Source organism: Xenopus tropicalis, chromosome 9, assembly GCF_000004195.4.
Source record: "Xenopus tropicalis strain Nigerian chromosome 9, UCB_Xtro_10.0, whole genome shotgun sequence".
NCBI classification, from domain to species: Eukaryota; Metazoa; Chordata; class Amphibia; order Anura; family Pipidae; genus Xenopus; species Xenopus tropicalis.
Genome location: NC_030685.2, coordinates 36,823,614 through 36,849,955, shown reverse-complemented (window position 1 = coordinate 36,849,955; position 26,342 = coordinate 36,823,614). Strand labels below are relative to the sequence as shown.

The following is a 26,342-nucleotide window of genomic DNA, read 5'->3' as shown; positions in this document are numbered from 1 at the left end:
CTCATCTGAGAGGCCCCAAAAGACCCCAGAACAACATCTAAAGAACTGCACGCCTCACTTGCCTCAATTAAGGTCAGTGTTCACGACTCCACCATAAGAAAGAGACTGGGCAAAAACGGCCTGCATGGCAGATTTCCAAGGCGCAAACCACTTTTAAGCAAAAGGAACATTATGGCTCGTCTCAATTTTGCTAAAAAACATCTCAATGATTGCCAAGACTTTTGGGAAAATATCTTGTGGACCGACGAGACAAAAGTTTAACTTTTTGGAAGCTGCGTGTCCCGTTACATCTGGCGTAAAAGTAACACAGCATTTCAGAAAAAGAACATCATACCAACAGTAAAATATGGTGGTGGTAGTGTGATGGTCTGGGGTTGTTTTGCTGCTTCAGGACCTGGAAGGCTTGCTGTGATAGATGGAACCATGAATTCTACTGTCTACCAAAAAATCCTGAAGGAGAATGTCCGGCCATCTGTTCGTCAACTCAAGCTGAAGCGATCTTGGGTGCTGCAGCAGGACAATGACCCAAAACACACCAGCAAATCCACCTCTGAATGGCTGAAGAAAAACAAAATGAAGACTTTGGAGTGGCCTAGTCAAAGTCCTGACCTGAATCCTATTGAGATGTTGTGGCATGACCTTAAAAAGGCGGTTCATGCTAGAAAACCCAAAAATAAAGCTGAATTACAACAATTCTGCAAAGATGAGTGGGCCAAAATTCCTCCAGAGCGCTGTAAAAGACTTGTTGCAAGTTATCGCAAACGCTTGATTGCAGTTATTGCTACTAAGGGTGGCCCAACCAGTTATTAGGTTCAGGGGGCAATTACTTTTTCACACAGGGCCATGTAAGTTTGGATTTTTTTTCTCCCTAAATAATAAAAACCCTCATTTAAAAACTGCATTTTGTGTTTACTTGTGTTATCTTTGACTAATAGTTAAATGTGTTTGATGATCAGAAACATTTTGTGTGACAAACATGCAAAAGAATAAGAAATCAGGAAGGGGGCAAATAGTTTTTCACACCACTGTGTATATATATATATATATATATATATATATACTCACTATAATCATTTGTCACTGCCTCGTAAGTTTTTTTACAAGGCATTTTTATTTATATATATATATATATATATATATATATATATATATATATATATATATATATATATATATATATATATATATATATATATATATATATATATATATATATATATATATAAATGCCTCGTAAAAAAACTTACAAGGAAGTGACAAATGATTATAGTGAGTGGCAAAGTTAAAGCAGTCACCACAATCAGCAAGCAACTTGTTTAGGATTTGTGCTCAGATTTTTCCTATCCATCAAGTTAAAAACAAATCGCTTTGTGTAGTATATGGTTTGAGGCAGGTTGCGCTTGCAACTGAACCATTTACAAAGTATTAATAGATACCTAATTCTGCAGCATTATTTTAGCACTGTTATATAGTACCTATGCATCTTTCCTAAATGACCCATGTAGGTCAGCATTTACGATCATGCAGTGCTATGGTATACATTAAGACCAACTTACTATATACATTACGGAGTAGTTTACCCTGTTTCTGAAATTACAAACATGCTTTTTTTTTCCTTTCATTTTTATCTGCAGGGTGCAAGAGAAGAAAGTGTACACTTACTTCGACATTTCTACAAGGTGTGATTTCCTCGCTATTAAATCATATGTATATTCTTATAAAGTGGTTTCAAAAACTGACTGTTTTATTGATCTGCTTGTTCTCCACTGTAAAGGGAAACTATACCTCAGAACAGTGTAGTTCTCTGCCAGAGTCAACATATAAAACAGCCAATGTGTAAAACACTTTTCATGAAAAATTTACTTTAGTGGTAGTCTGTAGTACAATACAGAAAAATTTACATTTTAAGTACAGATAGTAAAGTCTGTCCTCTGGCTTGTATGAGGCACACACATATCAGGGGCACCTTTACATTCTATGTTACATTATCCAATGAATTAACCAAACTTGTTCAAACTACTTTCTGTAACAGGCAATCAGACCCTGCATTATTTCCTACCATGTAATCGGTGAGGGAGCTCACAAAACCTTCCAAAATGTGGGCTCAAGGCAAAAGATATAAAATTTCAATAGTTTTTGATATATTCAAGTGAACTTGGTAAGAGCCTTTGCTAGGACACTTAGGGGCTGATTTTTCATCCATCAATGTTCATATTTGTTACTAATGTAACTATGGTGAGTGACTTCCTGAACTTCTCGTATTTTCTGCTTTTTAATTGCTTTTGTTTTTACCCCTTGTTCCTGTACAAGCAAGTTTTCAAACCATTGTGCGCTTTCCTCCACTTGTGTTTTATCCCAGGCACGGGCCTGTATGGAGATACATAATATCTGCTATGTGTAGCACACACAGGCCAAAATCATCTTGTGTGGGAGGGCAGGCTGGGGCTTGTGTAGAGGAAGGACAGGGAAGGGAATTAGGGGCAGGGGGATGTTGTAGACAGCATACTCCCCTGAACAGACTTGAAAAAAAGAGAAAAAGTTTAGAAATTGTTGAAATGAAATTAAAACTACAGACAAAATGGTACCTTTAATTTTTGTATTGATTACCTGATGCTAGTTGGTGCCCAGTGGAAAAACCCATTTTGTAAGGTGGATATTCAAGTCAGTGCTACAGCAGCCTTTTGAGCCTTAAGCCCCCCCCCCCACATTGGCCCACTATAGAATCAGCAGTGATATCTGTAGACCAGATTGTTACTCAGTCACAGTAATGTGAAATGGCCACAAAGGCTAGGGCCTACAGTGGCACACATTTAACCATGTTGCCCAGCTGCCATCTGGAATCACATCATTGATTGCTACCTGGAGCCCTGGGGATTGGGCGCATGGGAGATTTTGACAGTTTGCATGTGTGCTCTTGTGTGTGAGGAGGGGGGCCAATGTAACATTTATATAGGGTTAAAGGCACAAAACATACCAGTAATTGGCGGAAATGAATTTCTATTATAAGTAATGGCCTTTATGTTGCTTCTGGAACACATAAAGGTTGATTGCCTGGAATCACAGCCCTTGAATAATAGACTTAATTTTCATGGGTTACTGTAAATGTAAGAGAAATACTTAAAATAAACATTTCTTATAATGGGCTATATTTATACAAAATAAATGAAAAGGAAACACAGCTTATAAATAAAGTACAGTATATTTTCCTGGTATCAATCCAGAATTATTATAAATATTAGAAATCCATTACTGGCAGGTGGCCTTGGGGTAGATAAAACAGGCTGTTTTTGGTGCATTATAATGAAGGAATGCTATGCACATTGGAAGAACAGGAATCCGGCAGCAATATGACCTTTACCTTCAATCAGGTAGCATGTTGGAAAAACTCCATATGTAGAAGTCAAAGGCACTTTCCATAAAAACTGGCAGCGTGTTTCCTTGTCCTGTAACGGATAGGAACAAACAGTTGGATTTTATTGGTTATATTTGCTTGGTTTCTCTTGTTTAATTGATTAGGGCACGCATTTTCCATGTTTAGCATGGGCAGGGATCTCAAGCTATTGGACCATCAGTTTCTGATAATTTTAGCTCTATGCAGTAGTTACTTTGCTTCTTTCCCTGCTTGATTTTATATTTCTGTAAAGCTTACAAAATTTATCTTAAGCATGAGGGCCCCAGGCTTTATGAGACCATTGTGATAGCTGTCACAGCAAGTTAAGTATTGGCTCAGGGTTCTGCTAGGTTGGGGTGCAATGGTGACAAAATACATAAAAAGATTAGAAATCCTATGCACTCCCCAGTGTGTTCCTAGTTTTAGGTTTTTGTATACTTCTTAAAATGCCCTAATAGTTTTTTCTCTTTTTTTTTTAAGGGGGAGGAAATCTTTCTGGATATGTTCGAAGATGAGTACAGAAGTATGACCGTGAGTTTCTGAAATTGTTATTTATAATCTTTGAAATAAAGCATATAGCTAACGTGTCTGTGTGAGCTTAAAACGTTGAGGGGGCAACTGTGCAAATTTAGGGTAGCTACATTTTACAGCAATATGCACTTGTTGTTTGTGGTCTCTAATTTAATGCTTTCTCTTATGCAATTTAACAGATTTAATTTCTTTCACCTTATACTGCGTGCTTGTACTTTGGCCATGCTAATTAGATTCAATTCTCCTGTATGTGTTGTAATTAGTTATTTGTTCTTAATTCTTTCTATTGCTATTACATTAACAGTTGTAGTGATATCTGGGATTAGTTCCTAAAAACTCAATATTTCTTATTTAAACTGCACCAGTGTCAGAAAATTAAGCCCATAGTGTATATATTTATGTCCATCTTCCTTACAGCATACAAACCTTTATATATTTATAAAATCTACATTTTTTTAGAGCAAACCCCTGAATGTTGAATACTTGATGATGGATGAATCTATCTTGCTACCACCAACTGGAACACCCCTCACTGGCATCGATTTTGTGAAGCGATTACCTTGTGGAGATGTGGAAAGAACACGCAGAGTAAGTTTCTGTTTTAGAACTATGAGACCGAAGGTTGCACATTACATAATGGTGGTTATTTAAATTAAAAAAAAAATTACATTTAAAAATGTTATTTAAAATTGCTCTTTAGTATGTAAAACATGCTTTTTGGCTCTGATATTCTGATAACTCCAAGCATGATTAATAGTCAGGCTTCTTCTAATACAGTATGTTCTATGACTTAAATTAAAGGGAAGCAGAGCAGCTTGTGAGGCCTACTATACAACATATCCATATGTATATTGAGATATTTCTCTTTTGTAAAGAAGTTGTAAATTATAAATGGATCATATGATATTGGGCCACATTCATTTCAATGAGTATAGATTAGATTATATTTTTTTTTATGTAATATTCTCTCATGGAGAAAACTCCAATAGAGTTTGTCTGTCAATGGAATCTGGCCCATATTTCAGAATAAAAACTATGTGCATGCAAAGATGTTAGTGTTTTAGCTCACACACAAGCGTAACAATATGCTTTTCTGTTGCAGCCCTTGAATTGCCAATGTCCTGTCAAATCAGTTTTTACAGGGGTGATTAAGTGTATTACTCCTACTTAGACAGTATAATGCATTATTGTTCTGCCGTTATTCAGTATGCCGACCTTAATTATAACCAATGTCTATTCATCCATCTCTACTGTATACTGTATATTCAGTGTGATTTGTTTCATGCTCAAACTACAATAGGTTGTTTCTGGAAAATTCTTGACCTTTCTAGGAAAACCCATCTGAATGATTGCATTATGAGCATTTATTTTTTCCCTCTTGACAAGAATAGCTGCCCCCACCCTTGTTATTGAGCAGGCAATTTCCTAGAATCCTATTCTGAAGATCTAGGACCAATTTAAAAGTAATTTAGGGTTTTTTTTGACTGAGATGTGTAAGGATTGTAACCAAGGCAACAAATAACAGCCTGAACTAGAAATAATTATTTTACTTTGATGTACAACATATGGCAACAAAAGGGGAAAAAAACAAAAGTACTTTAGATTGTCCTCAACCTCTCTTGCTGATGTCAGCTTCCTTTCCTGGACCTGCTTCTTCTCTTTGGGCTAATTGCTATTTTTATTACACATATTTAAGTGATATCGACTACTGCCTGGACGAATTTAACTTAATCTTGGAAGGCATTCCTTAAGACTTTACTAAGAAATAAAAAAAATCCAACTTTATATATTTTAGTGAAAGCTTATCTACAAGTTTAATATCAGTTATAGCGGTGCAATAGCACCATAATGGTAAAGCTGTCCTCCGATGTTCTGTGATTTCAGTGCTTTTGCGTATGAGGCAGACCACTAGTAGACCGCACTGGGCATTTGTGTCTAACAAGATAGCAGCTGACACCTGACTAAAGGTGGCCAAATTTTTTATTTAAATGTCAGGGCTGCAAGCCTGCCAGGATCAGGAAGTAGTGACTGTGGAGGAAGCTGGCATTTTGGACAAACAGAAAGGCAAAAGTCAAATGGAAATGTAACAACTGCTGAGCACATTTGGAGGAAATCTCATGTGAAAGCAGACTTCCTCCACTTTAAATTCCTTATGGTCTGCCTTAAATTCTGCCCTTTCCCAGACCAAGCAAGCATACTATAATACACTTGAAAATAATAATAAAATCTGACCCATATTCATCTTTCACCTAATGAATCACTCACATCTGAACATACTCCCCAGGACTTTGCTGACTTTTTTTAAAATCAAAATATCGATTGTTTACGCAACAAGTTTTCCCAACCTTCAGATACCAACAATCTCAACCTTCCTAAATCTCCTCTTTCTGTTTTCAGCTCCTTTAATCTTGTAACAGAGTTTCTCAGCTTTTCCTTTCCCTGTCTGCTTACTACCTGCTTACTGGATCCTATGCCCTCGTCATTAGTAAAACAGTGTGCCCTTGCCCTAACTCTTACTCACATATTCAATTCCTCTCTGACTTCTAGTATGTTCCCCTCTCAATTCAAACAAGCCCATGTCAAGCTCATTCTTAAAAAGGCTACACTGGGCCCATGCTGTCATAACTCTCATCTGGTCTCTCTCCTACCCCTAAACTCCTGGAATGTCTTGTCTTTTCTTGTGTTACTAACTTTCTCTGCACCCATAATCAGCTGGACCCTATGCAGTCTGGTTTTCAGCCTGCGCAGTCCACTGAAGACAGCCTTATGTAGAGTGGCAAATGATCTCCAGACTGCCAGAGTCAAATTACACTACTCAGTTCACATTTTCCTGGACCTATCCACTGCTTTTGATATTGTCGACCATTCTGTCCTTATGCAAATTCTTCATTCTCTCTGTATCCGGGATCAGGCTGCATCCTGGTTCTCTTCCTATCTTTCTTACCACTCCTTCTCTGTTACTTTTCCTAACAAATCCTCTTTCCCAGTTCAGCTAAATGTGGGAATGCCTCAAGGTTCTGTACGTGGTCCTTTGCTGTTCTCCCTGTACACACTCTGTTTTGGTGATCGTATCTCTTCATTTGGTCTTAAATATCACTTATATTCAGATGACATTCATATATATTTAGACACCCCTTCATTAACCACTGATGTTCAAACCCAGATTGCTAACTGCCTCATGGCTATCTCCCCTTGGATGAACCAAAGGCACCTCAAACTTAACCTAGCTAAAAAAGAGCTCATAGTCTTCCCGCCCAAACCTAGACCTTCTCCTCCTTTCACCATTACTTTTGATGACATGTCCATTAACCCTGTTAATTCAGCACGTTGCCTATGGATTATCTTTGACCAGTTCCTCTCCTTCTCTAACCATATTAATAACACTGCCAAAACCTGATGCTTTTTCCTCCACAATATTGCCAAAATATGCCCCTTTCTTTCACAATTTACTGCTAAAACACTTATCCATGCCCTTATCCTTTCCCACGTATACTACTGCAATCTACTACTAACTGGCCTCCCAGACTCCCACCTCTCTCCCTTGCAATTAATTGTGTTGGGTTGAAAAACCCAACATACTGTTCTTCGACTTCAGCTTATACTTCCGCCTTTTCTTCTTATTCTTAGCGCCCCTTATTTTCTAAATGCTACTCCTCCTACAGTTTTAAGGGTACAACACCCAAACTCTCCACACTTCTTCGCCCTATAGCGGAGCAGGTTGCTTGTGCTTTTCTAAGCAATCCCGCACCCCATCTTTATGTTGTGCTGCTCCGAACACCACAATTTTCCAATTGACTTTTACAGGGAAGATTTTCAAACTGCTGCCACACTATTTATATCAGAGTAACCAAACTTTGCACAGTCAATCACTGGCTGACTACATATTCAGGGTTAGAACAAGTGGGCGGAGCCACCAACAGCCAATCCATTTCCACCCATTCAATTTCATTGGTTTATATTTAAACTGATGCCATTATTTAAGTATTAATTCCAGGGTTGTTAAAGTTTCCAAAGTTAGTCACTGGGTACTTCAAAGTTAGAAAAAAGTGGATGGAGCCACCAACAGCCAAATCACATTTACTTTCAATGGTGAAGTGTAAAATGCTGTCAGTCTCACAGTTTTTATGCCCGAGTCCCCAAACTTTGCAAAGTTTGTCACTCTGGGACTGCAGTTTAAAAATAGGAAAAGTGTGTTGGGCCACTAACAGATTTCATCCATTGAATTTTATTGGTTTAAATTTAAAATGCTGTCATTCTCACACTATTTATGCCAGGGTGCCCACTGTTTGTCACTGGGTGACTTTGACTCAAGGTTAGGAAAAGTGGGCGGAGCCACCAACCACAAATTGCAATTTACCTATTGACTTTTATTGGTTTAAATTTAAACTGCTGCTGTTCTTGAACGATTAATCCTAGGGTCCCTAAACTTTGCAGAGTTAGTCACTGGGTAACTGCAGTTCCAGGAAAAGAAAAAGTGGGCGGAGCCACCAATCAGATGTCATTCGTTCACTTTCAGTGGGGAAATTTAAATTGCTGCCATTCATACACTATTAAAACCAGGGTCCCCAAACTTTGCACAGTGGTTGTGGTAATAAAAAAATGATTTTAGGTTTCATGTTTAATTTGAAAAGGGCTTTTATTGTACAGCTCAGGTGATACTTTCTGGAGAACTAAAACATTTTATCTAGTCCTGCACTTAAGGACAAATGCTTATACTTTGTGCACTCTTGCCTTCCAATTTGTGCCCTACCACTTAGATTGCAAGCTCCATGGGGCAGGGACCTCCTTCCTACTGTGTCTCATACCACAGGGCACTTAATCTCTCTGTATTTATACTTACTTATTGTATTTATTAGGACACTTGTCCTCCCTGTGTGTAATTGTATATATTGTAAGATCTTGCAGCACTGTGTATCCTTGTAGGGCTTTATACATTTATAAGTTTATACATACATACATACATACATACATACTGTCTTAAATTAAGTCACAGTTTAGAGCAGGCAGTGATCAGGATAAATCTGGAAATGGGCCATCAATCAACATGAAGTGAAACCTGGTTGTTATCTCAAACTTACTAAAATTTTCCTTGAATCACCTACCATCTGCTATATACAGGAAGGTAATTTTCTTAAAAAGAATTGTGCCATGTCTTCTTGAGAACAGATGATTTTGTGGTTTTACACTTGAAGGCTTTCCCTTTCATCAAATATGTGTCAAGTAATCTATCAGACATACTTTAAACAAAATGTTACCTCTGTAACATTTTTCAGGTATTTCTAAAGACAGTGCAAAAAAAACAAAAAACCTGATTGTATTATAAAACACCTCACAATTTTTCTTATAATTTATGTACTTCAACTTTATTATTATGTATTTTGAAAAGCTCATGGGTAAGTCAGTTTGAGTTCTTAAGCGCTTTGCTAATACTGGTGTCAGGGCAACTTTTGTTTGTCGCCCACTCTTTGTTTACCCTCTGTAAATACCAGTTACTGACCCTACAGTTAGTGTGTGTGTATGTATATAACTATACAGTTTAGTCTGAATAGGTAAGTGATGTTAGTGAACCACATTCTAATGTAAAGCGTTGGGGAGCAACAAACAAACCTGAGAAATTTACCCGGTGGTTATTTGTTAGCACCATGTGGACTGGCAGCCTACAGTAGGCTCTGTTTGGCATTACACTTAGTTTTTATGCAACCAAAATTTGCCTGTAAGACAGAAATTTAAAAATTTGCGCCTTCTTAGAGGTTACTTGGAGAAACATCCAAGGTGCTGGTTAGTAGCATGTTGCTCCCAAACCACTGGTTGGGGACCACTAATCTGAAGCTTGGGACTTTAATGGTAGGGTGTTTGGTTGAAAAATAAGACTTGCATTTATATACTAACAAGTACAGATTTGGAGACACTATAAATGCCTTTAAAAGGTGATCCAACTGCATGGGCAGTGGCACACAATGGGGCCAAACAATATTGCTACTTTTGGCTTACAGCTTACCTTTGGTGTGTTTATACATGCCTTGCAGAATGTCTAGACAGACGATCCTACAGTCCTGTTGACCTCTTATTTAAGCGGTGAGGCATAGGTAAGTTTAGAGGCTTTATCTCGCTTTTGACTTTTAGATCAACTTATATATGCCATTTGGTAGCCAAATTGGACAATTCCTTATTTGCCCTGGTTAAATTACCCTTTACTTAAGCAGCGGCCATGTTATCACTGAATAACTGATGTAAAATTGCAAGGGCAATACTTTCTAGTTCTTACAGTTATTTTGTTTCTTTGTTTACAAGTTTATAACCTCATTTCATATTGCCTCATGACATTAAAATACATTTCTTCTTGATTAATTTTCTTTAAATACTCATGTCTAAATTCTTCATTCTTCATCCATTTTCCCTACATAGATTCCTGTAAACTTAATATTACCTCACTGAGTCAATGTTGGGAAACTGTTTAAATTGCTTACTCGTGATAGACCAGGGATTCAGTCAGTTTCTTCCAGAACATTAAATATATTGTAATTTATGCTGTGTTTTACTGTAAAGTGCCTTTTAATGACACATAGGATAGAATTGGAAAAGATGGAAAAACAAATCCTAGTGTTGCGGGAAAGGTTGAATGGGTGTTGAAACAAATATTTTTAAATATTATTACCGAAAATACTTAGCATCTTGCAACTTTTTAGGATGTTCAGAAAGTCGTTACCAAATGTCACTGGCACAAAATTTACGTTGTAAGCTTTATTTTAATCTTATATTTAGGACTGTCTTGACATTACCATTTTTTTTTTTAATAAAAATGACAGTACCATCTTTAAAAGAAGTGAAATCAATGAAACTATTTCTAAACACAGGAGAAATATGCCAGACACAAGTGCATTAAAGGAAATTTCTTCATGCATTGAAACGTCTAGCTGTGCTAATTCTTAGACTGGGGCCCCCTGAGGGTAGCAGTCTCCTGATGTAGTTTTATAGTATCCACCTTTTTTCTAAAAGTACTGTAACTTTACATGATTTGCAATCCCTCAGACCATCCCTGCTTGGGTGCTCTCTAGTGCTGGGCGGTATACCGCCATATACCGAATACCGTTTTTTTTTTAAAAAAGCTGATATTAGTTTTTTAAATACCCCCATACCGGTGTAGATCGGGGTTGCGGTTGAGACAGGCCCTTTTATAAAGTTGCGCCTGTGCGTACTGACGTCACGTACGCACGGGCGCAACTGTTCTCTCTCGCCACGCTCAAGCTGCTGCAACCTGGGACTCCACCTGAGGGAGGGCGTCAAGACGCACCGGGATGGGGGCGGCCTTTTACTAGCAGGTTCTCCAACTGCTCTAAGTACTCATAGTGAGAGCCACTCTGTGAAAAAAAACCCAACACAATTACTAAGGTAAGCTGAATTGCAATCCTGGAAGTTGAGTGCATATTTCCCTTATTATGAATACCCAGTCAATGTTCCCGAAGGGATGGAGAACATCTCTTTGTGAACAGCTGCATACCTAAAAAAAAATACCGTCAAATACCGTGACACCGATATAATTTTGAAAAATACCGTGATATAAATTTTTGGTCATACCGCCCAGCTCTAGTGCTCTCTACTTAAAGGGCAAAAAAAAATTGGCATTGAGACATGAGAAACAAAATGTTCCTTTGAGTTTAGAAGATGAAGACATGGGTTCTTAGTTGCAGAACAGTTGTTCCAAATGCCTTATGTGCCCTGGAACAGAGTCAGTAAAGAAATCATCTTCTTTTTGATTGTCCTGAAAATAATTTTCTGTGAGGCCCAGAAGCCACTAGTTTCTAAGGTCCTGCTGGTAGCAATACCAAACAAAGTACTCTTACAATTGGAGACTAATTCTCCATTCTTCAAAACAGACTAATTTTCATCCAGCAAAGGTTTAATTTGTCTTTATATGACTGCATAATAAGCATATCTTGACCATGTTTTGGAGGGCTAAAAAATCTAGGTCTTTCCTTCCTAGATGGATCCTTTCTTCTGTAGACAGCATGTATAGCCAAAAGGAAGAGCAATGCTGGTTTAGGGACAGTGGTAGCAGGTGGCTTGTGAACAGAGCATGCAGCTTAAAATAATTTCTAAGAATATGCTTATTCTTAGAAAATTATTTTCCAAGATTAGCATTATTGGAAGGCAATCTATTATACAATTTTTGCTACTGAGGAGCAAACACTTTTTTCTAATGCTCAGTGCATGATGAATAGCTGCAAAGCAGGAGCAGTGCATGATACCCTGGACATACACAGTAAGTTCCACATGGTGAGCCAGCAGTAAAAACTCATCTATCATTGAAAGAATCCCTAAATTGTTAATTTACTTATAAGTGTGTATCGCCGTGCTGTATATAGAGCTTGCACACAAAGCTGTATCTAAGCTTTTGCCTGCTGCATAATCTCCATCCATTGCTCTCTGACAATACATTTTCAGGTAAGAGTTTATGACTGTCATTTACAGGGGGGCTAAAATTAAAAAATTCAGACATGATTAAAGTGTACATTTCAGACTTTAATTTAAAGTTATTTGCATACATTTCAGTTTCATAAAGAAATTACAACACATTTTATATGTAGTCCCCATCATTTCAGAACATCATAATGTTTGGGACAATTGGCTTCACAGGGTGTTTGTGATTACTCTGGTTTGTTGCACTGATTCATTGGTGTAGTCAAGGAAGCTATTATGAAGCTGAAAAACAAGAATAAAACCATTAGAGAGATTGGTCTAACTTTAGGATTACCAAACTCAACTGTCTGGAATTCATTAAGATGAAAGAATGCACTGGTTAGCTCTGTAATCACAAAAGGGATTAGAAGGCCAAGGAAGACCACTGCTGATGACAAAAGAATCCTCACTATGGTAAAGAAAAATCCTCAAACGCCTGTCTAGCAGATCAGAAGCATAGCAGATAAGACTTTGTCAGAGACTACTATCCCCAGAGGCTACACAGCAAGATGCAAACCACTAGTTAGCCACACAAAAGGCCAGATTACAGTTTGCTTAAAAGAGCCTGCAGAATTCTGAAAAAAGGACATACAAGACCAAAATGAACCAGAGTGATGGCAAAGAAAAGTGTGGAGATGAAAAGGAACTGCTCAAGATACAAAGCATACCAGCCCATCTGTTAAATGTGGTGGGGGTGTTATGGATTGGGCATGTATGGCTGCCACAGGTACTTTTGATGATGTAACTGCTGATGGCAATTGCAGAATGAATTCTGAGCTGTATAGAAACATCTTATCTGCTTAATTCCAGTAAATGCCTCCAAATTCATTGGATTGTGCTTCATCCTGCAACAAGATAATGGTCCCAAACATACTGCTAAGGCAATTATGACGTTTCTCAAAGCTTAAAAATGGAAAATTCCTGAATAGCCAAGCCAGTCACCTGATTTAAATCCAAATGAGCATGCCTTCTATACACTGAAAAGGAAACATAAAAGGATAAGCCCACAGAACAAGCATGAGTTGAAGGTGACTGCAGTAGAAGCATAGCAGAGCATCACCAGAGAAGATACTCAGCACCTGGTGAATTGCAGACTTCAAGCAGTCCTTGCATGCAAATGATATGCACTAAGTACTAAACATGACTGATTGGATATACCTACTATTACTTTGTCCCAAACATTATGGTGCCCTGAAATGAGGGGGGCTATGTATAAAAAGTGTTGTAATTTCTACATGGTGAAACTGAAAAATATGTAAATAAGTGGAATGTGCACTTTAATTATGTCTAAAATTGTTTGATTTAAAATTTTACACTGAGAACCAGAGGGATAAATGAAAACAAAAATGTGTTTTTCTCCCAAACATTATAGAGGCTACTGTATAACAAATGTTAATGTTTTGCTGTTAAACCTATGTGAACGTGTACAGCTTGCATTTAAAAGGTGTACAGTTTGCATTTAAAATACAGGCCCACAAAACAGAAGTTAGCGGCTACTCTTATTTTCTAAGCAACCATGACTTGCATAGAGAAACTGCCTGGTTATCAGCATTCCTTTGTAATCTTAAATATTGTAGTTTATGTAATACTTTTATGTCTATTTTTATTCAGTATAGTTGTAATTATTTTGAATCACCCTTCACCTAATCTGTAAGACAGTGGGCTTGTATGTGACATACAGATTAATGTTGAGTTGGCTGGGTCATTCATGTTATTGAGAGCTCAAAGTATATTTAAAATATGATAGTTTTATTGTACCAGTATAAAAAATGTGCTCTTGTCATATACAGCACATTTTTCAAATTGTTTTTTATTTTTTTGTAACAACCAGATTCCAGATATGCAAGATAATGACAAATGGTATGAGGAATATGATTTCAGCATAGGATATAATTATATGTTTAAGTTGTCTTGTATCTAGTAATCCTAACTTTCCTTCTCCTTTAAAGCGGTCCTCCACCCAAAAACGAAATTTTTTCAATGTACAATAATTATTCCTATTCTTCCAATAAATCATTCATATCAAGACACATGGCATGCTTTCCCCTTTTGCACTTCTCATGTCCGAAGAAGGACACTGTGGCTCAGGTGTTATGTTGATCTGCTCCAGTCTACTGACACTGAGTGATGCAGCTTCCTTTGCTTTCATTTTAAATCTGTTAGTTATAATAATATTATAGTGTTGTGATGATGATTGTGTAACAGGTAATAACTGAACATACAGCACATACTATGATTTGTATATTTAAAGTTATATAAGCCATGTTTACAAAAGGCACGTTTTATTGGTAGAAGTCATCCAAACACACACACCTTCAGTGACTGGCTGTTTTCATTTATTTGTTTTTTTCTTTTCTGTTTTGCAGGCAATACGTGTCTTTTTTATGTTAAGGTCACTGTCTTTGCAACTACGGAAAGAATTAGAAACTCAGTTACCTTTGACAAGGGAAGAGGATCTCATAAAGATGGATGACGTTTTAGACTTAAGTAAGGATTTCTTTTGCTAAAATTTTAATACTTCTTAAAAATGTCCTAGACTTAAGAAATTTGGTCTCTTATGCCTATGTTATGTTAAAGGAAAACTATACCCCCAGAATGAATACTTAACCAATAGATACTTAACCATAAGATTGGCTGATGTGGCCTAGCATGTATGTGTGCACTGTGAATCCTATGATCCCAGGAGACAACCCTTAATTCTTAAAATGGCAATTTTCTATTTAGGGTTACCCAATAGCACATACTACAGGTATCGGACGCCTTACCCGGAAACCCATTATTCAGAAAGTTCTGAATTACGAAAAGGCCATCTCCCATAGACTCCATTTTAATCAATTAATTCACATTTTCAAAAATGGTTTTCTTTTTCTTTGTAATAATAAAACAGTAGCTTGTACTTGATCCCAACTAAGATATAATCAATCATTATTGGAGCCAAAACAACCCTATTAGGTTTAATTACTGTTTAAATATTTTTTTTGGCAGACTTAAGTTAGGAGATCCGAATTACGGAAAGACCCCTTATCCGGAAAACCCCAGGTCCCGAGCATTCTAGATAATGTGTCCTGTACCTGTACTAAAAATGTGAATTTTCATGAAAATGGTTTATTTAGATGAAGCAGGGTTTTACATATGAACTGTTTTCAATGCAATATAATTTATAGAGACCTATATTGTTTGGGGGTATAGTTTATCTTTAAAGGGACAGTTTAGCGATTATATTAGAATCCCTTAAAAGAAGCAACTTTTAAGTATACATACATTCTTATTAAAATGTATTGTAAATGCAGTGGTGGGCACAGTATACTGCATCTGCCTGTCCCACCTGCAACCTTTTTTAAATCTAAGGGGTTAACTTGCCTGATCTCAGCAGCAGGAACTAGTAGAAACCAGCACACACAATGCCTAGTAGTGATGACACTTTTATAAATCATGTATAACTTCCCTATTGGCTCTTGCTGCTAAGAGCACACTGTGATGCTGATAACCAGTTTAGGTTTGTAGATGACATATATATATATATATATATAGCAAAAAAAGGGAAAGTTGTGCTCAACCACTAACTTATAAACCATTATATATTTTATATATATATATAAATATTGCAAAGTTTCTTCTGATAAGTGATTCCAATACACATGTTCTGGGTAAGTTTTCATTAACCTATAAAGCCACAGTCCTTTCTTGCTTTAGTTTTGTATGATTGCAAGTTTAGTCTGTCCTATATTCAAGTGTGACTTAAAGCTACCTTAGCAGATAAGCAGCAGCACTTTTTAACTAAAGTTTAGCCAAACTGCTGATAACAGCTTTTATATTTATTATTTTGTGTGCGAATGATTAACATTTACACTTCCTGAAAAGCAGCAACTCGGTCTGTAATTATATTCATTATTTATTACACTATTAACAGAAGCTCCTTGTTTTATTTAATTAGATTACAGTAGAGCTGAGCCTATAAACAACGAACAGGGACCCAGACAGTTGCTGAAATGTGCACCTGAAGAACAAGAAAGAGTCTTGCTGATAAAACTGATAGTTATCATATCGAAAATAAAAAAGTGAAAACAAGTTAATAGTCTGAAACCTTAACATGTTTTCATTAAAGCGTCCTTTTGTAGCGCTTTGTGTTAAGATTTATAGAAATAGCAAAGTACTAAAAGCAACAGTGAAAATACAGTATTTATCCAACAAGAAACTCCTCAAACAATACTAAAAATATGCATATGTGTATAACCCAATTCATTATATATTTAATAGAGCTCAGAAGCATATATTTATTTTTTGAACAATTTTCAAATCATTAAAATATTGCCCCCCACATTATTGAATTCTTGACCTAAAGCAGATCTCAAATTCCAGCACTTAATTTTAAGAAGAATGTCAGAGCCTGGGGCAGTCCAGATGATGAAGATAGTTCCCAAGATGTAATGGAATTTGCGCTCGCAGGACAAAGTAAAGTACTTTGTACAGTTCTTATAGTGTTGAGCAAACTAATGTTTCGGCTAACACAATAACCTTTGTCAAAATGATTCTAGTCAATAATTTAATTATGTTATATAAGGTTTTATAGAGATTAGGCTCAGGGTCAGTAGGTGATCCTCTTACTTGAGCTACTGGCAATCTTATAAGGTAATTTGTCTACACTTATTCAAGCATTTTAACATCCATCATTTTTAGTAGTTTAAGAGGTGTCAAATCTCCCACCATTGCCTACTATAAAAATCACTTGAAAACTTTTTTGTGCAAATTTCTTTAGGTGACAGTCATGCAATAAGAGTTTGCAAAAGCACTTTTTAGCTAATTGCAGTTGAGAGCAGGGAATCATGATGCTGCCTTTTGACCTACTGAAACTTGCTCAAATATTCCTTATGTGCTATTGCCCTTAAGTAAAGGTGCACATACACGGGCAAATGACAACTGCTGATTTGGGTCCTTCAGACAGATTCGGCAGCTTATCTGCCCATTAAAGGGGCACACCCGAACTGCTTACCCGACTGATATATCTGGCCTAAAAATGGGCAGATCTCCAATGGGCAGGTTTGATTTTCTGTCGGTTTGGGGACCTCATTGGCTGCCTATGCCTGCCATTGTAATTCAGTTGTTTGTCCCTAGGGCCAAATCATTGAATTAACACCCCTGTTGCCCACCTTTAGGTGGGTATATCAGGGGAAGATCCACTTGTTTGACAACCTCGCCAAGCTAGCAAATCTTCCCATGTATGGTCACCTTAAGTACACTGTTTATATTGAGAATGAAAGCTCCAGTGCAGTTTGCATAGTACATAGTACCCAGCCCTGTACCTATTGTCCCCTATATATGAAAGTTCTGTAACTCATTGCGCTGAATTTGGCGAGTGCAAGGAATTTTTAATTTGGTTAAGATGTGTGATTTGGTGGGGGCAAGCTGCCCACAGCACTTTTTTTTCTTTTGTTTTCTTTTTTTTGCTCTTTGTATCCCTCAAAAAATGTTTTAATTCCGTGTTTATAAAAACACTTAAAGTCACATAATTATTAAGGATACGGTTCGGCCAGATGTTTGGATTCGGCCGAATCCTGGTGAAAAAGGCAGAATCTTTCCCGAATCCTGATCCAAATCCTGAATTCGGTGCATCCCTGCTAAGCACAATCCTGCCACATACTTTGATTATAGCTACTTTCTATCTGTGACACTACACAAAAAAACGTTATTGTATCTGGTTTAAAAAAATGTAATCTCTGAGACATTTAAACGGTTTTTACTTAATGATTTTCCCTATTAATTCAAGATTTTTTTTTAATCTGTGTTAAAGGAGAAGGAAAGGCTAATAAAGAGTTAATCTCAAGCTGCAGGCATACCTTCAGTTCTCTCAATAGTGCCCTTAAAGACATGTAAACCCCGCACACAAAAATGTAATCAGTTAACAGCCTCTTTAAAATCTTTCAATACCTGCCACACTGGTTGTCCAGAGGTTAATAGTAAGGCTGCAACATCTCCTTAATCCTTTTCTTCTCCTCCTGAAACCCACTCATCCCTCCCTCAGGAATTTGCTTTGGCTGCTGGCTTGTGGGCATGCTCAGTTGTTCTAAGCTCAGATTACTAAACACGCCCCCCAGTCTAGCAGCCAATGAAGAGATGGCATTGCTGGTTCCCACAGAAACTCGACTCTAGCTGTCTGCTTCAGTTTTTTTCTCCTGCGCTCAGCTTTACCTACAGTGCTCAAACATAGTAGAACTTTTATCAGAGACAGTTCTGCCTGTGTGAGCCTGTATTCTTGATGAAATATATACCCAATAAGGGTCTGTGTGTGTGTGTGTGTATGTATGCTGTTTGCAGATTTAAATGTATCTGATTATATATCAAAGGGAAAATGGCCACCGGGTGAAAGCTGCTATTTGCTTTAGGAAAATGTGATGGTGCTGGCAAGTGGAGGGGATATATGCAGTACAAAAGATACCATTTAGGTGGGGGAGACGTGCCCAACTGATATACATTGTAGGCAATGTAGGCTTTACATGTCCTTTAAGTCTCCCAATATTTCACCTGTTCAGATGATCAGCAGCCAAACAGGAAGAAAAAACGCTGAGCTGTGTAAAGAAAGTTCCCATAATACCTCACTCCTTCACCGAGACCCAGACCAAGTGTACATGCTCAGTTAGTAAGACTATGAGTCAGGTTCCTGCTGATTGGCTCAGATCCCCATTCCTAAGGGGAAGGAGTGAGTTCTTAGCATTCTTGAAGGAGGGGGAGCAGGAGAGGGGACAGAGAAGAGAGCTGCGTGTCTCTGGCACAGGAATTACAGACACAACAAATCTTTTGATAGAGAACTCAGTGCAGCGTTTCTGTGAGTGCTTATGACTGTATTTACATAGACCTTTCTGATAAAGCTTACTTAGTTTTTACATTTCCTTCTCCTTTAATTATAGTTCTTGGATGCTAGTGCGCCTGCCTCTTGTGCTAAAATGGGCTTTGCTTGACACTAGCCTGGGACCTATATGGATATATGTACAGGGGCTTTGTACTCCTCTGCGTTAGGTTAAGTGGCTATCATTTATTTCTTATTGCCACAAAGGGGTTGTAGTTTAAACAGTTATGGCTTTAGTTTTTGGTTTTTATTTGTGTGGTTTTATTTCAGAAATTGTTTTACACAATGAAAAAACACTTTGGGGCTGATTTACTAACCCACGAATCCGACCCGAATTGGAAAAGTTCCGACTTGAAAACGAATATTTTGCGACTTTTTCGTATGTTTTGCGATTTTTTCGGATTCTGTACAAATTTTTCGGATCCAATACGATTTTTGCGTAAAAACGCGAGTTTTCCTATCTATTACGAAAGTTGCGTAAAAAGTTGCGCATTTTGCGTAGCGTTAAAACTTACGCGAAAAGTTGCGCATTTTTCGTAGCGTTAAGTTTTCGGATCCGAAAAATTCGTAAAGAATCCGAAAAAATCGCAAAACATACGAAAAAATCGCAAAGTACCGATCATTACGAAAAAAACGCAATCGGACTCCATTCGACCCGTTCGTGGGTAAGTAAATCAGCCCCCTTGTGTCAGATTTATTCCAGCTTAAATATTTTTAGAATGAGTGTATGTATGAGCACAATTTTTTATTCAGTATTTTATTATCTGATCCCATTACCATTAGTTGAAGCCTACACAGTTTTATGATCTACTCTTAAGCTGGCCGTACACTCAGCAAATTGGTTGATATGCAAACAGCTGGATCACAATAACGGGAACGCAGTCCATCAGGGGGAATGCTGCATAACTGAGCCCATTCAGTACTCGCCTGATGGGATTTTTAAACCTGCCAGATCAATCTCTGGCTAATTTTCATTTCGATTTGGGTAGGCCTATGGGAGGGCCCCATACATGATCAGATAACCTGTCAGTTTGGGGGGGTAGCTATAATCTACTCATGTATGGCAACACTTAAAATTATGGAGTTTTTGCACTTATTTTACCAAATACAATTCTGGACTGGTTTTAACAGCAACTATCTTAAAAAATCATTTTTACAAAACAGTCAAATATGACATTAGCCATCCAAGTTCTGGATAATTTAGTGCCAATCCAGTTGGAAGTTTGTCCACTTTCCTCCATAGCAGAGGCAGATTAGGTTACACAGATATGCCACTTGTAATTGGTTCTCATTATACCCTGTTGGAACTGATCAACCTTGCTTGGCCTAACACCTACAAAATACAGAAAAGTTCTTACAACAAACTTTAAAAAAGAAACAATAGAGAACGTTAGAAAACATTTCCTCTCAATATAATTTAGTTTTTATATCAAGTCCATATTGGTTTTTGGTTTAATTTTCCTAGAATTACTTTATCTTTTTAAGGTTATTGAGTAATATGCTGCAATCATGAAATCTCCATGCAGTTAAAAGATGGTACTGATCAATTTCAATTGATTACAGATTGCCAGTCAGGATCACATAGCAGAGTTTGTTCTGACAGCTCCCTTATTATGAATTTACTGGCAGCATGTCTGTTGTTAATTTAATACAGTATGGCATAGAGTTTACTGAAACCGATTAAGTCAAGTATATCACATGATTACAAAATCCAGATTTATTTGAAGCCTCACATCTTAATTTTGCTTTCTGTAACAGCTTTGGCTGGCCAATGTGCGATATATGTCCAAGTGGTAAATCCATAATTTATCTTAAATTTTCTTGTATTGTGGGTCCTATTCCTATTCAAGGATTAGTAATTATTTATATTTAATATATATATAGAAGTATTTATCTATATATTTAATACAGAATAGAAGTAAGCGATTCACCCATGAAAATATAACAATCACAGAACTCATATAAATATTGACTTATTTAACAGTTAATTATACAAAAGTCCAACTGTTCATTGTATATTAACAATCACAAATAAATATAAGCAGTCATTAGCATAGGATCTAATTCTTAGAGCAGTGACAAATGGAGAGAATTGTTGCCTGGGGGAAATCTGCGCTACCCACAGGTGACAAATCCCCCAGAAAAATACATGGCTTTATCGCTGAAAAATGCAGAAGAAGGCATTTTTCATTACTAAATCCAGATTGTTGCATGTAAAATGCTTTACATGTGGAAATTCAAATGTAAGATTCGGGATGTTTGTCATCCATGACACACAGATTTCCCTGTATATCATCCATCACCATTAAAATCTATAAACTTTTGCCAAGTACATACGGTTGCATGACCGCATCTTAACTCACTTTAAATCATGTATTACTTTTATCACCAGAGCTAGGGCAGTGCATGTTATGACATATGAATGTTGAGTATTAAGCCAAGCCTGTTGCCTATTGGCATTCCAATTCAGTTTGTCCTGAAGCCCCTAGCTGTCAAGGATATTACTACACTCCCAAGCAATATATTAAAGCGTTTATGAAATCAGCATCTCTGCTTGACAGAACGCTCTCGCCAACTGATCTCCTTGCATTCATTTATCAAAATGTTTTCTAGTATCCACAGTTCCAAATTCTTTGTCTCTGCCTTGGCTGTCTATGGTTCTCACTCTGGTGGGGCTATTGAGCTTATTTTCTATGCTTTTTAAACCACCAGCAGCACAGGCATGCATTTCGCCTCCTCCACATGGCTCAATAGGTTTATTTTTTAATTACCATTTTTTTACTTTACAATACTTTTCACAGTTCTACAGAAGTCATAGACTAAGAAGTCTATGGAGCAGGCTTGGGGTCATAGAATTTCTGTGGGGGCTACAGCTCTACTTTCCTATAGTTTTTAATTTTTAAGCATTGCAAGTGAAGGTTATATATTTTTTTTGGTTTTATGTGCTGCCCATGCCTTTATGCCAGCAGTTCTTATATGTTTGGTGTCCATATCCTCTGAATATGTTATTAATGTATACATACACTAAAATCTACTACTTATGGTATGAGGTAGATTTTCAGATAATACCTATAAAGCCTTCCATAGCTTTTGCTTACATAAATGTTGCCTGCACCATACTTTAGCTAGGTTATGAAAGCTCACTTTTAAGTTGTTAACCCAAGACACAGTTATCGAACAGTAGCTTGTTAGTTTATTTTTATTAATAGTTTGAATTTTAAATAAAGAGAAATCTTCAAAATATATAAAAGAAAAAGATCAATGAGAAATGAAATATAACAGGAAATGAAACTATATTAAATTAAATAAATGAACTCTGATGTATAGAAGTCCAATTAATGGTTTATTTTACAGACATACATGATTTTACTTTAAGTTTGTTGTTATTTTAAATAACATACTTTGCATAACCCCAAAACAACAAGCTTGCAATCTAATACCTGGTGAGCTTTTTATTATTATTTATTTATTTGTTTTTAAACCTGATAGTAGTAATAAATATGCTGCCTAATTATTAACTTGACACTACTTGGTTTCTCCCTGTTTTACCCTCTCATTTAATCTTAGATCCCCTCCCCGGGACAGTAAAATTTATTCCAGATTTCTTCAAACCTAGGTATGATATGTATTGCTAATAGTTGTTCAGTTTTCTTTTATCTTTCCCTGTTTCGATACCTTTTTTTCAATGAACTATTTCCTTGGGATCACTCTGGGAGCAACTCGGCTGGGGGTTGCAGCTCGGCAGTATAGCAACTTAAAGTATAGCAAATTTAAGTATACTGTAACGAGTTAGACAGAGTTGGACAGCAGTTTGAACAGCAGTGAACATACTCCATCTGGGACTTTACCTGCAAATGGCACAACTCACTTTATTACTACTGATTGTATGCATGGTGCTCCCTAAGGTAGTCGCTTCTTTTGACCCCCCTGTTGTCTGTTCATACTTCATACACATATCCTCCTCCCTGCTCCCATCTACATACTCCAGCTCCTTTACCCTTTATAACTACTTACAACACCTCTGTCCCCCGGTTACATTCCATACGCGGAGGCGCACTAATTTTAAATCTTCTGCTCACATCTTCTCACTCTTTTTCCTACTGTTTCTGGCTGCAGGGGATGTCTCTCCAAACCCCGGGCCTTTACGTAATTCGGAACTTTCTGGATAACGGTTTTCCGGATAAGGGATCCCATACTTGTACATCACTTTTCAAGATGCTAGAAAAATTATAAATATGGGGGGGGGTGCTTTTTGCTGATACAGGTACAGATGTGATTTCCTTGGGATGCTTATTGAGTAACAGAACAGTTATGTCCAATGTGGCCCCCTTTTCACTCACTGACTGACAGGTTAGACAGAGAAGCAGGAAGTTTTGCACTGGCTGACTATATTGAAAACATTTTTTTATTTACCCATTTATATTTTTACTCTGAACTGTTTCTTTAAGGTATGTGGTTATTTTAGTGGCTTGCTTACTGGAAATGTAATTTTCCTATACACTGTCACATTTCCTTTATTGCTTTATAAGGTAAACAAAACAGCAGCATTCCTTCCACTTCTCAGGACATTCTGTAACTGGTTCCTACATATTGATTTGTTGATTGGTACCTGTCTGCTCTAAGATATTGTTTTTATCCTTCGGTTATTCTCATTAATGTCATTTTAATGCACATTCCTGTAAAACTTTGAGGCAGATGCCACACGTGTTTTAGTCAGCTGAGAAGTGCCCAAAATCACCACTGTTGCCTTCTTTTCAATAGACAATACCTAAATGTGGCAGTACTGCTTTAGTGAGCCTTATCACATTTTTAACATTCTCCTTACCTTTTTGGCTGTAATCAATACTGTTATAGCTCATCATTTTCACTTGAAGTTCATAAACCTTTTCCATTCATTGCTGTGGTTACAGAAATGGTCAGGGCAAAATGCCTTACCATATCTTTTTATAAATATGTCCCTTTTTACTGGATTACTGACTACAGCTTGCCTTATGACTTTGTATAGCCTAGGCTAAAAAAATTACTATCTTTGCATGATAGTAGAAACTCTCTTCATGGTGTATAAGTCCCTTGGACCGATTCAGCAGCTTATTGGCCCGTGCAGGCAACAACGACTGGCCTGCTCGACCGATATCTGGCCTGAAATCGGCCAGATACCGTTCGCGCAATAACCCACAATGGGTTATGTCATTTCTGTGTGCCGTCTGTAAACATAACATCAATGTTTTAGTTCCTTCTTCCCTGCCAGGATTTCAAATGATACAGAAAGTGAATAACTGTTTTGCAGCTGGATTTCAGCATTTTTAAATGGTATTTACTCATAGTTTTGAAGTGACAGATAACAGTGATATGTGTATTAGGGGTTTCTGTGTTGCGTGGGGCTCTTTAAAAATTTTGGTTTGGAAGCCGTAGTTCCCTTTTAAAAGATAGTGCGCATGTGCTTCCACCCCATAGTCAGTAAAAAATAAATTAAAAAAAGGGAGCCTGACAGGCATGAAATAAGTTACTAGGGGTGATTCATAAAGGCTATGATTGGCTATTTGGTAGCCCAGGAGCAGGAGGGCCCACTGACACCTGGGCCCACTGGGAGTTTTCCTGGTATCTTGGTGGGCCAGTCCGACACTGGAAAGGATGTAAAAGGGCAATATTTACAAATACATATATTCCAGTTTGGCGAGATTCTTTAAAAGGTCACTTAACATAAATTTGTTGGTTGGTTAAGTACTCATTCTGAGGGTATAGTTTTCCTTTAATGCAAAAGAATTATAGGGCTTTATAGGGCAAATCTTTTCTCAATAGAACATATTCTGTTGTGATATTGTTAAAAGTGCATCGATAATGTCTCCTTTCTATAGTGTTACTGCCCAAGTAAAATATGTATTGTACCAGTATAAATGTCATTGTGTCTATGCAGCCAGATACATTGGATCATAATTGTGTTGTATTACCTACACTGAAATTTTCACACTTATTAACAAGAACATAGAGCATGTAGAAGGGAAAATAGATGTGATGGATGTGCCTTTATAAGTGATTTATATAGCATTGATGCTGTCATGTTGGTTATGCTTTCTCAGTTTGTTTTACTCCTCTGTCATGCTATGAATATATTGGCTTCTGTGCTTTAGAGGCACAACCCCCAGCTTACATTTACAGCAAAGTTATTGACTGTTATATGGTGGGTGGACTGTAGGTTTTTCTACATCTTATTTTAACTGCCATCTGTCTTGTGACAAATGTTAAGATCGGTTTTGGTGGTAACCAACAAAGCAGAAATACATAGTGCTTTCCTACTTGTAATGAGCAGTTGCGAGAAGACCTCCTACATTGCGTACAAGTGGTGGATATAGTAACATTTATTTGAGCTTGTTATGGAGCAAATACATTTTAGCTTGATTGTAACACTATTTATAGTTAAACTAACTATATTGTACAAAATGAACACTGACTGTATTAAGGCATTGCTAATTAAGCTGCATATAATTCTCACCATGTGTATGCACAATGCATTTTAAATGAGTGAAATGTGCCATATTACTTTTCTCTTCTAGGGAATTTTTTTAGCCTTCTACTAAACAACTGCTACTTTTAAATTTTACTGCTTTTGTGAAGAAAAATAAACTGAAGATAATTGTACAAATACCATAGTTTGCTAAATGGAAATGTCACCTTTATATGTAACATACATTTTATTGTATGTTCTAGATGGCCCTACTTGGTTTTCAATATTTGTATGCATTTTAATTTTTTAGCATTAAAGGAGAAGGAAAGGCTAAGTCACTTGGGGGTTCCGAAATGTTAGGCACCCCCAAGTGACTTAGATCGCTTACCTTTTACCCCGGGCTGTTGCCCCTGTACGTAGAGAACAGCGCCAGCCCGGGGTAGCAGCGAGCGCTTCCTACTTCCTATTCGCTTGCGCATGCGCCGGCCCACGGATTTCGCCGGCAGAAGAAAAAGGAAGGAGGAAGCACTTCCTGCAGGTACCCCGGGCTTGTGCTTTTTTCTCCTAACAGGGGGGACCAGCCCAGGGTACAAGGCAAGCAATCTAAGTCACTTGGGGGTGCCTAACATTTTGGCACCCCCAAGTGACTTAGCCTTTCTTTCTCCTTTAATCTAAAATTT

General features: G+C 37.3%; 1 protein-coding gene across 4 annotated transcripts in view; it reads left to right on the top strand.

Annotated features, from left to right (window-relative positions):
* The window catches only part of clec16a (C-type lectin domain family 16 member A), a 157,624-nt gene that overhangs the window by 69,224 nt on the left and 62,058 nt on the right, over positions 1-26,342 (top strand). For 3 of the 4 annotated variants that reach the window (XM_004917946.4, XM_004917947.4, XM_004917948.4), the window contains exons 16-20: positions 1,635-1,679; positions 3,872-3,922; positions 4,382-4,510; positions 14,746-14,866; positions 16,739-16,831. In XM_004917946.4, the coding sequence (XP_004918003.1) occupies positions 1,635-1,679; positions 3,872-3,922; positions 4,382-4,510; positions 14,746-14,866; positions 16,739-16,831 (439 nt within the window). The remainder of the gene's footprint in view (positions 1-1,634; positions 1,680-3,871; positions 3,923-4,381; positions 4,511-14,745; positions 14,867-16,738; positions 16,832-26,342) is intronic. The other variant, XM_002939183.5, reaches the window with a different exon arrangement.